The 12,967-nt window shown below is 27.9% G+C and overlaps 1 protein-coding gene across 2 annotated transcripts in view; it reads left to right on the forward strand.

Moving 5' to 3' along the window:
* Positions 1-12,967, forward strand: part of LOC129954480 (uncharacterized) — a 74,601-nt gene that overhangs the window by 4,937 nt on the left and 56,697 nt on the right. For both annotated transcript variants that reach the window (XM_056068146.1, XM_056068145.1), the window contains exons 2-3: positions 3,383-3,453; positions 4,450-9,696. In XM_056068146.1, the coding sequence (XP_055924121.1) occupies positions 4,470-9,696 (5,227 nt within the window). In that variant the 5' untranslated portion in view covers positions 3,383-3,453; positions 4,450-4,469. The remainder of the gene's footprint in view (positions 1-3,382; positions 3,454-4,449; positions 9,697-12,967) is intronic.

Here is a 12,967-nt window from a genome sequence, read left to right on the forward strand (position 1 = left end):
GGCTCTTTTTGATTGCTGTTACAACTGACAAGTGGAAATTATTAATTATTTGTACATTTTTTGCATTTTAATTGTAATAGGTAAGCATTTGTTAGTTATTATCTTTAAATCAGTATTTTTCATTAAGTATTATTTGTAATAAAATATTTTTATTTATTTATAAAAGGATAAGTTTTTTTTTATTAGAGGAAGTAATTTCTTATGATTTTTTGAAGATAAAAAAAGATTGAAAGTAATATTTTGCAATTTGTTTTGGTTACATCTTTGCTAGAATATATATTATTAGATGCATACAATCATATATAATATATATATTTAATATTTATGCTTCAATATGCAATTCTAATATTTTTGCAAAATGCATTAATTAGCTATTCAATTGTTTTAAAATTTTGAGCGAAGATCATAATAACTTTTACTATTAAAATAATTTGTAGTGCAAAGTGTAAATGCAAAAGAGTTCCTACAATTATTATGCAATTTTAGAAACAAAGTATTTTTTTAGAATTTCTAACATTTTACTCCATATAAGAAATATAATATACCGTTTTCATAGTTTTTTAAAGATGTTCATTCATTTTTACTTGGAAATGTAGTTTTTCACATTAAATAATTTAAAACTATTTTTAATAATGAACATTGCAAACATAAAGTGATTCTGAGTAAGGCGAAAGCTAAGAATCTATTATAATTAGTAGCAATAAGCTAGAGAAACATTTTGTATTTAGGCAAGGAAGAGTTAGGGAATTTTTTTTTGCTGTTTCTATAGTCACCAATGAAAATTTTACTTTTCCTGTTGTAAAAAATTAATGTATTAATTTTAATTGTAATTAATATTAATATTAATTTATATAAAAATTAATGTATTATTTTAGATTAATATTATTCATGTATTTTTTTAAGAAAGTCTTTCAAATTGTATCTTATTTCAGAATAAGGACATTATAACTGAATTATGCATTATTTATAATTATTCAAAATAGGATTTTTTTTTTTTAATATAGAAATAATTCCAGACAAATGTTTTGAGTTTGTCTTATTGAAAGATGTACTGTCAATAAATACATCTCGTAAATTTGTGCTCGATTTTTTTTTTTTTTTAAAGTTTATGGGATAGAATGTTGACTTATATACTTCCATTAATTTTACTGTTAAGCATATCAATTTCGTAAACAGTTTTTGAGGGAAGCATCTCCTATCACTTCCATGTTTTTACTGTTTGAAAAACATTAATCTTTTATAGTACTTACTTCATTGTTTCTCCATCCCTTGAATATTTTTTGACTGAAATGTTTATACTTGCATTCATCTGATCTTAAAATGCTATTGCAGAATTATAAATCTCTCAAAAATGCATTTTGTAAAGGCAAAATGCTTTGCCATATTTTGTTTACAGATGTTTTTTTCGTTTGTTCATTCTACAGCTGATCAACCATGATGGCAAACTTTGATAGCTTTTACATTACATTTCAATCCTTGCATAATCTCTTTTGATATGTCATTTATTTTTCTGTACTCATGTTACATTTCCTTCTGCAGTAACACTTGTCTTAATGAGCACAGCAAAATATAAGAAAAATTATTATTTTAATGACTGAAGTTTCACAAGATGAGTGAGGAGGAGACATTGTGATATGACATGTTGGATTATCTGGTGTATCAATCAATGTTGAGTACTTTTTAAAAATGAATCTTTATTTCTGAGTGGAAGAAATTTTGGCTTGATAGTGTTGACAAATGCAACTCTGAAGGTTTGAGTGAGTGGAGTTTTAATCGATGAGATTGTATCTCTGGCCAAGATTATAAGAATATAGGTAGATAGCATTGAACAATGATAAGCTAATGGATGAACTTAGCCAGAAAATCGGAAGAGCTTATAGAGCATTCTGTGTTATAATAAAAAGCTACAGAAGACATTTTGTAGGAGATGAGGCTATAACATCCTCAACAGAACAACAACCTTTCAGTGAAATAAAGGAGTTACTGAAAACATGGCAAAGTAATGTGTGATACATTGAGAAACATTGCCTTGTCAAGCAACAACTATGCACATTACAAATTCATTTACCATTAATAGTGTGTCTCATTTCTGCTAAATTTTAAAATATAGCGATAGACAAATGTAATATATAATATTATAAATAATATTGTTATAAATTTGATATTATTATTTGGAATAGAATACATTACAGTACTTTAACATTGATTCCTATAGAAAACAGTGCTTTTCTTACTGAGGATTTCACATTTAAAGCAAGATTTAGGGGTGAATTTTACTTATTAAGAAAAGTTCCATTGTTTTTGTTTCCTATTTATAACTATGCTTTTGATCAGAGTACATCATCTCAAACTTCTTGTACAAATATTAAATACTTGATTTAGATAATTAATACTTCTTTTGCTAGTTTTTTGTTTTCTTTTTTTTTAATACCTCATTGTTCAAATCTTGTTATAGTGGTGAAATCTCTAAACTCTTGGACAGGGCTTAATGATTTCAAAGACCGTTTCTGATTTTCTAAGAAAACTTTAATTTATTAAAATCAAAAATTCAACTTGTGCTCGTTGAGCTCATTCGAAACAGATTGAGCACAATATTTGCAAAGAATTTCTAAACCATAAAGGAAGATGGTAAATTGTGTGTGCAATGATTGCAATTCAATAATTTCAGTTTCAAGAAATGGTCTTGGGGGGGGGAGAAAAAAAAGTGCTATCTTAAATGGGATAACTTTAACCTTCACCATCAGCCATTCTAATTATTATGAACATATAATATTTAAAACAATACTCTTTTCTAAAAAATAATGGCATTTTAAGAAATAATTAAAACTTATGTGCATTTTTGGAGTTTGAAATATTGTAATCAAAACTCATTACAATTTTAACACTCTACTTTAATAAGAATAAATAAATATGCTCAACTGTATTATTTTGAAAATAGAAGTTTTGATTTTTTTTTTGTAGTGCAAGTTTGTTTATAATTATATGAAGTTTATTTATATTATGTCTATTTTTCTCTTTTTATGTTTGGCATATATATTTTGATAGTTGTCATTTAGTGCACAATAGGATTATTTTGCACAGCTGCTTTCAGCAGATATTTAAAATATTTACTTATTTTAAATTGTAATTTGTAAAAATACAGATTAAAAAAAATGTGACTATGAACTTTTCAGGTATTGATACAGAATTAAATTTAAAAAGTTTATAATAAAACATTAACCAGTCATTCTTTCCTTGCGGAGAAATACTTTTATAATAAATATCATTTGTATTTTGAATTTCTTTCCTTTATATAGTTTTTCAGAATGCTTGAAAATGATTTATTTATTATTATACTCTTTTTTTTATGCTGTTGATTTATTTTTAATGTATTATTTTTCAGAAATAAAATTTTGTATTCTCCATCAAGTGCGATCAGCATATTTGATTGACCAACAGTATATTATCTCTGTGGTAAGTTTTAATAACGTTTTTTTGTAGTTTAAAACTTTATATAAGCATGCAAATTAGTACCTAAAAGATGTATTAAATTATTCATCAATAAATAAAGCAGAGTTGTATTTTATTATTTTACTATTCAAATAATTCAAGAATTGTTGTCTTAAAATATTAATAAATTAATAACTTTGAAATAATTTTTGTTTATATACTTTACAAGAGCTTGTGCTAATTTTGAGTATTATTCAGTTATTATTATTCTTTTTCCCATTTTGCTTTTCGTCTTTTTATTTCCAGAATAAAAAAAGTAAATAAACTACATGGTAAAAGTGCAAACAGAATTAGGGAGAAAATGTTTAGTTTTTTTTTTTTTTTTTTGCAAGTGTTCTTTAGTGAAGAAGCAGAGAGAGACTCTAAAAATGTATGAATTAATGTAAACATTAAAAAAATGAAGTTGATGCTTTGGGAAAAATATCAATCTCTTTTTCGGAGGTGTCATGCTTGTACGACTGCTGTTCAAAATTGTAATCTGTTTTAAATTGTCCTCATTATAGCGCCATAATGAAATGATCTCACTGAATTAAATTTTAGAATACTATCTTGTTTTAATGAAATTTCTGCTTTAGATTTCAACTAAATAATGTATCCAGTTTATTCTGTTCTTTTAATCCCTTAATGTATTGCTATAAGAAATTTAAACAATTCTGTTCTTTCAATTAAAAAATCTCTTTATTTTAATAAATTCTTCCAAAAACCTTATTAACTGAAAATCAATTTGCTGGTTTTATGTTTTATATTTTTCTGTTTCAAAAAAAGCATCATTTATGGAATATTTTACTTTTATGAAATAAGTTACGCAGGAAAAAAAATCAAATGTGTGTGTGTGTTTTTTAAATTTTGACTCGTGAAATTCATTGCATGTTATAAACTGCATGTTATTTATACTATGTTTCCAATTTGCTGTAGAAATAATTTTTGCAGTAAAATAGTCACAAATTATTTTCCTTGCAGTGTCAAACTGATAGTTTGAAATGGATTTTTTGGCTTCGAATTTGCTTGTTCCTACTAATAGTCGTAGACGTACAAAAGGACGACTACCTTTTGTAGATTCTGCTGAACCTGTATTTCCAAATGAAGATGAAAAGTTAGAAAATGAAGTTAATATCCCTGAAAATGAACTAGAATATGATTTCTCTGAGAATCTAGACGATGTTGATGAAGAGCAAGTTACTATTGATTTATCTGAATTTTTAAATGAAAATCCATTATTAACTGAACCTTCTGAAAATTTAACAGATTCAGGTGCAACATTAACTGACTGTCATTCTCAGTTTCGTGTTACAAGCTCCTTAGCAGATCCAACTCCAGTTCCAATAGACGATTTACCCTCTCAAAAAGACTTGAATGTTAACGAACCAACAATTGTGACGGAAAAGTGCTTAGATATTAGTGAAACTGTTAATAATACTCCAGTGCCACCAGAAAAAATGCCTGAAATGCCTCCAAATGTTTTGTCTGAAAATAATACATCAATTGACTCGACTAAAATTCTTACAGACATTGTTAGTAATAATATAAGTCCTCACAAAGAAAACATACTTATTGGTGTGAAATCTTCACCCAATAAAAACCACAAAGCAAAATCCACCAAGTCAGCAAATTTATTTCAAAAATATAAAAATATTTCTAAACTGAAAGATTTTAACAAAAATAATATGGAGGTGTTTGGAAAATATCCTGTTGTCAAATGTGAAAGATTAGACATTGAAAATTTTATTAAAACAAATAGCATCAAAGTGAGAAATTGGCCAATAATGCCTACAAATAATCATTTTAAAACTAAAACCAATTTAAATAAAAATAATAATGTTGCCAGGAAGTGCAAATCTCCGGCAAATAAAGTACCTAAGCTTTTAAACAAGCCAATTAGTTTTAATAGATGTGATTCCAATTCTCAAAATTTGGCTACTGTTAATAAAGCTCGAAGCATATTAATTGATGCATTAGCAGCTAACTCTTCACCTTTGATTATCAAAACTGATAGTTGGAAACCTGAAATTGCTAATTTGACTGGAGGCTCAACTACATTCGTCAAACCAGAGAATTTCCAACTGCCTGCACCTCCTGGTTTAACTAAACCTCCTGGAAGTCGAAGAATAATTAAAATAGTACATGCATCATCCCCATTACAAATGAATAAATTCTGTGCTCAATCTCAAAAATTCCCTATCATAACAAATGTTAACAAAGTAACTGTTGGTTCCAAGACATTTCAACTTGTGTCTCCTAATACTTTTGTTGCTACAAAAACTGAAAAAAGCAAGCCTGTTACACCAATTCTTCCCAAACCAAATACCGAGACAATTTCACCTGTTCTCTTAAAAGATTATACTGTCATACAACCCTATGTTGAGGATCCAACATCTCCAGTAAAACCAAAGCCACTTCTTACTGTTCCATTGGATATTGTACCTGTAGCAAATGCTTTTAATCCACCAGAATTATATAGTACTGCAACAGAGATACATTCTCCAATCAAGTCTCCCTTAAAATCAGTAAAACCAGTACAATCTGTATTTCTCAATGGAGCGATAAATCAGATAAGTTCTCCCATTACAGTAGAAAAAGAGCTGCTCTCAATAAATATGACAGATTCTGTTCATTGTAATGAGGAAACAACTTCTTCAAACGATGTTAATAAAACAAATGATCATTTAAATACAGATATGTCAATAATCTCATCTAAATCTACTATGATTGATGCAATTACAAGTGTCTTTTCTAAATCACAAATTAGAAAGCAACCAAAAAGTAAGCAGAATAATCTTCGTTCACATCGTGGGGGTGATAGTGCAATCGTAGAATGTAAAGCTTATAATACAACTTTAAATGACATGCTTTTTAATGATGATTTTACTGATGAAAGTTATTCTCTTGATGATAGCATTGATATTTCTTCTGATAACTGTCTTCCAGATGCATCAAATAATATTTTGCAGTCTTCACAAACTTATCAGTCAGATCATAATTTTGTTCAAGAAAGCAGTACTGTGTCAAGTTCAGATGAAGAGAAGTATAAAAATAAAATATTTTCTAAGCAGAAGTGTAGCAAGAAAAAAATTCCATCCCCTCATGATTCAGATACTTTGTCTGCGTCTGAGGGGGAAGAAGAAAATAATCCAAAACAGAAAAGGTTATCCTATACCAAAAGAAAACATAGAAAGTTAAATGTTAACACTCTTCACAATCGTAAAAAACCTACAGACTCTCCAAAAACTACTTCTGTGCATGAAAATCCAAATATATCTTCTGAGAAAACAGTTATGGACATTTCCTTTAGTAAGAATGCAACTAACTCAGATAAAAGAAACAGAGTCTTTAAGAAAGCTGAAGCAGACATACATTTTGAAAATTCATCAGAGTCTCTGAAATTATCTGAAGAGAAATGTCATTCAACAAATAAACCACGTTTGTCCAAAACTTCAAAAATTGAAACTAGTTATCTCTCTAATGCAACTTCAAAAAATGATGAAGATAAGTTAAATAACTCTACAAAGGATGATACACAAGAAAAAGTTAAGACTGTAAAGGAGTCAAAGACTAGTATTCTTAATTTACGTAATAGACATAAGTCAACGTTAAAAGGTCAAACTGCTGTAGCCCTTGTTAAAAGTAAACGTATTGGTTGTATTCGTGCTAAATTTAAAGTTAATTCCAAAAAACCATCCAATAATAAGATGATGCATAATAATAAAAAATCATCCAGAACTTCTGATATCATAGAGGAAATAAAGACAATTACAGGTGGAAATATTTTTAATAAAAAGCTGCAAACGAAAGAAAATTCTGTATCTGAGAAAATAAACCATTCCAGTTCTAAGAATGTTTGTACGAGATCTAAAAATGAATCTAAAGCAAAAACAGTTTCTAAAGTACCAAAGCAAACTAGAAAGAGTTTGCCTGTTCGATCTAAAACAAAGAAACGGATAAAAACTCTTAAAGTTTTATTTAAACGACCTGCTCCTAAACAGAAATCAAAATCTTTGGAAATGCCATTTGATGATATTAACCTTACATTGTTAGATAATGAAACTGATCCAAATTTTGTATCAGAAAATAACACAAATCTTCATTCTACTTTCAGAGATTCAAAAAGTCATAAAATGGATACTCCAGTTAAAGAAGATCATAAATGCGATGCTGATGTTCTCCCAACAGAATTGAAGTCTGATGACTCATTAAAAGAAAATATATTGAAAGAAAATGAATTGCTTTCAAATGGAATTGATAATAGCTCTGTAGAAAATTCTGTAGGTACTGAAAGTGAGGAATCTCTTCATGGTGAGAATAATATTTGTATTTCCGAAGAAATAAAATCTTGCAGCATTAGTGGCAAAGTAGAAACACCGGAAGATATATCTCAAAATGAAAAATCAAAGACAATAAATTCTTCTTATAATAAACAACAAACTGATACACCTATCTCTGAAAATCTTTCTTCATCATATATTTTGAAAGAAAATGATTTAGATATTTCAAATGATTCCAACTTAGTCATGCCATCTACTGAACACTTGTTGAACAATGTTTCTGAAGATGCTGACTTAGATCTGAGAGAGAAATTTCAAGCGGAAAATTCCAGTGTTTCAGTGCATGGATTATCTGAGGATATAACAAATGAAAATAAAATTTCTTCTGATGAAGAGATTCTAGAACATATTCAGTCTGTAGATACTACTAATGTTCTTAAAGAAGATACTGCTTCTGCATGTGAAAATGTACAAGAATTTGCTTGTAAATCGAATGTTAATACATTGTTTCAAGATGATAAACCTGAAATTAATTCTTACTGTGACAATAGTTGTAATAATACTTCTGTTTCTGATGAAATACAGAAGAATATTAATAATCCTGATAGTAATATAATAATTGAAGAAAGCCATGAAGCTATTCAAACTTGTCACAAAGTTCCAGAATATGATCTTAATAATGATGTGGTTGAAAGCAATAAAATTGATGTTGCTACTGAAAATTTAAAAATGAATGAGCATAATTTTGATGATGCTATGCTTGAAGATAGTGACATTGGAAAAGACCTAGAGAAGGCATCTGTTTCCGAAGAAATACATGATAATGATCATATTCATGTAATAGATGAAGATATTGGAAACGACCTAGGAAATGCATCTGTTTCTGAAGAAATACATGATAATGATTTTGCTCATGTAATAGATGAAGAAACCAAAGAAATTATACCTTGTGATGAAATACAAAAAAAAGACCATAATCCTGATGATAATAAAATAGCTGAAAATATTAATGAAATAAACGATACTTGCATGAAATATCATGATTCAATTAATAATAGTGCTTCCTATAAAGTTGCAACTATTGTTGAAAAAATTCCGAAAGAGAATCATAATTCTGAGGATAATAACCTTCAGAATGCATTAGATGATTCTAAAATTGATGACGTTTCATCTCACATAAAAGATTATTCATTTTCAGAAATTGAAGAAATTCCAGAGAAAAAACGGGGGCGTAAACCTAAAAGAAAGTCTTGTCCTAAAATTAAATTATCTGTTGCAAAGAAGACAGATGATTTAGAATCTGTTAGTAGTTCAAAAAATTGGTATATCTCTGAACGGAAAGAATCAACTGATTCTACTCAGTCTGAAGAACAACATAAAAAAGATGAAATGGATAGTTCAAAAAGAGGTAGGAAAACTGCTGCAAAATCATCTTTCCCAGTGAAAACCTCAGATAAAAATGAACGTATATGTTTTGAGACAGTTGCAGAAATACATGCTGTTGACACAGACATAAATCCATCCTGTGGTAGGGTTTCAACAGAAATTAATGTTATTTCTAATTTTGTTAATAATGATTCCCCTGAAGTTTCTAGTAAAGAGAATGAAATGTGTTCTGAAGTATCAGCAGCGGACTTGTCTAGTAATACATGTACTAGACTTACAAAATTTGTCGCCAAAAGAAAATCGACATCTGTAAAACCTTCCACTAACATACTTAAAATCAAAGAAGAGCCTGCGCATATCAGTGGCAATTCTGCTTTAGAAACTACTGCTAATATTAAACTAGAAAATGAAGAAATTACAAAAGCGATGGATGAAATTACAGTTGATACATCACATTCGTCTTCAAGACGAAAAGGACAGCCCAGCTCAACTGTAACTAAAAAGCTTAAAATCGACACAGTGGCTGCTAGTGCTCCTGTGAAAAATCAAATACAGAAAAAAGGTAAATTTAATAAGTCTTTTTTTTTTTCAATGAAATTTGTACAATATTTTTTAAAATTCTAAGTAATTATTACATGATCAATTAATTACTATTATATTTAATATCATTAAAATGTTAAAAGTTTAGTGATTGCATTTATATATTTATAAAATGTAAGCTTAACTGCAACTAAAAAGCTTAGAATTGATATAGTGGCTGCTAGAGCACGGTAAATCTAAGTCTTTTTTTTTCAATGAAAATACATTATTTTTTAAAATTCTAATCTAATTAATTAATTACTATTATATTTAATGTAATTAAAATATTAAGAGTTTAGAGATTATATTTATATATTTCGAAAATATACGTTTCTGATTGTTTGTATCAATTCACATTCTTAATTGTTATAATTTTCGATTAGACATTTGTCATATTATACTAAATTATTAATGGGCATCATTTAGTCACTAAAATATTTTTTTCTACAATCTGATTACAGGGCAATTTCTGTTATCAAAATAAATTATAATTTTTATTCAGCTAAAGCTTAAATTATTGATATTTATAGATTTCATAGAATTTCTGTATCAAATTACAGCATAGCTGAATTTAAGATAAGAAATGTAATTATTAGTGCACATATAATACAGAAATAAATCGGTGAATGAGTTAAGTTAATCTAAAATATAGTGAGAGTAATTGATTGATAGTATTAAGTAACCTATGCATTATTTAACCTATGAATCAGAAAAAATGATAGTTATTAATTTTCAGCCATTCCCTTAATTATCATTACTTTAAGGGATTTTAATACAGATTGTATAAATGCCAATCAGTTTAAAGTGAATAAATGGTTTGAAATATATACTAGTTTTTTACCTATTGATGTTGGGTATCTTACATATTGTGTATTTTATTTCATTTTAGTTTATTAATGAGATATTTTAGAAATTAACTTTGCATATGTTAAATGGGAATGAATGAAAATGAATTTTCGTTCATTCAGTGAAATCTGAAATTGCTAACTGCATACAACTATATAAATAAAATCTATAACTATATAAATAAGAATCTGAATCTTGCACAAATCAAAATCTGAAAGAAGATTCTGTAATGGGTCTAAGAACTGTGTATGGCATCATAAACTTTTGTGGAAGTGTTTTAAATACTCTAATTTCATAAGATTTGTTTCAGTATGCTAAATTAGCATACATGAGATATTATACAGCTGTAGGAGTAATAATAATAATAATAAAAAGCAAGAAAAGGGGGAAAAAAAAAGAAAAAAAGAAGAAGAAAAAAAGATTCTAACAAACACAGAGCAATATTGCAAATGACATGGTTACAAAAGAATAAAATGAAACTGGTGATTGAAAAGCTTCCAGAAGTTGCAGAAATCGATGTAAAATTTATGAATGGGTAAAAATAAATAAAAATCTTGCTTTGTAATTACTTGCTTTTAACCATTCAAGTAATCATTGAATGGTTTATACCATGATAACCAAATATTACTTTGTATTTTATTTCATCTGAGCCTTTATTTTCTGAGTCTTACAATTAAAGTGCATAAGAAATGATCAATATTCCCTTCCCCTTTATATAAAAAATTTATATTTCTAAATTCAAGAGAGAGTAAGAGTTTTTTTTCTTTTTCCATATGTAAATATAAACATTCTTTTAATATGCTATTATTTTGAGGTAGCTATTTGGCTGCCATTTTGTTACTAAATGATAACTTTCTGTTAGTGATATTATTCAGTTATAATTTGGGTGTTTGTAAACAGTACAAATAAGGAAAATTATACTGAAAGAAAATAAATTATTTCATCCTTAAGTGCTCTGTTGATATGCATGTGATTTTGTATTGTATCCTTCATGAATAAATTTGGATAGTTAATTTTGAGAAAAGCCCATCTAGACAAGCACACATCTTTTAGTATATTGTATATGTTGATTAGTTTGTTTTCAAAAATTAGGAAAATGTTTATGAAAATTATGCTTATATGAAACCTAATGATTGAAAATAATTTTTTGTTTTCTAAGCATTAAAATTTTATTCTGCATTAATTTTAGTAAGAAAGAGTAGGAATACTATTTTTTGTATACTATTGAGAATGTAGTATGCAATACATAAGAGGGGGGAAAAAATAAATAAATAAAACAATCATTCTGAAGATTTTAGATATTTCCAAAAAAAAGTCAGGAAAATTTATTTTAAAACCTGGAAATAACAAGGAAAAAGGACAATTCAAGCCTCATAAATGTTGATCATCCTATATTTGCATTATTTTTGCTTGCAACACATCACATCTAAATCAAATTCGAGCTTTGTTTGCAGTTATGTTGACTGCTTACTCCCTTTCCTCTCCAGTAGAGTTATAGGAGAAATATGAATCGTGCATGGATAAAGATATTTTCCATTGAATGTGTAAGAAAGTTCAAATATGAACATGGATTTGACAGCAGAAATTTATAACAAAGCATTAAATATGATTGCAGTTTTTTGCTAGAAATTGTGAACAAAGTTTTTAACTAGCTGGGAATGCCATCTCCAAATCGATCTGCTGCAGCTTCGTTCTATGTAGAATTGCATTGTGAACAAAATTACAATATTGCATATACATATCTTTTGACATAAAGTATAATCAGATATTTAATTAAAGAAAGTTGTCTGTAATAAGACAGGAGAAAGTTTCAGGGATGAAGATGTGTCAGGGCAAAATGGTTTAACATTCCTAATTGGATTGATTCTGGTAACAATTTGATTCCAAAATGACATAGCCTTAGCTCTTGCCTCCTCTGAACAAGTTGCAACATTATTATTAGGTGAAAGAAGTGCTAATTCCACTTTGAAATTGCCTTTGAACATATAATTTACTGAAGCTAACATATGCAACAGTTTCAAAGCATCTGGTATATGAAAAGTATTACAGAAATGAACATTTATTTTTAGGGATGAATTCTTAATGGCCTTATACAACAAAAACGTTCTTGATTGATCATTGCAAGATTTGCATGGAAATATCTGACTATTTGGGAATTTATTATTATTTTTGTTGGAGATTTCATTACCATAATTCCTTCATCAATATCAATGGATGAAATAAATACTTGCCGGAAATATTCCCCTTGGGGGCAATACATATAGATGTTGGAATTAATTACAAATATTCATGTACAACTGCAAAACGATCGATCAGATGATATATTATCGCATCAGTTTCTGAAAATTGGGTACGAAATGTGATAATTGATCTGATGTCAAGACAGATTTCACTGCCTCATAACTTCT

This window comes from Argiope bruennichi, chromosome 2 (genome assembly GCF_947563725.1).
Source record: "Argiope bruennichi chromosome 2, qqArgBrue1.1, whole genome shotgun sequence".
NCBI lineage: Eukaryota > Metazoa > Arthropoda > Arachnida > Araneae > Araneidae > Argiope > Argiope bruennichi.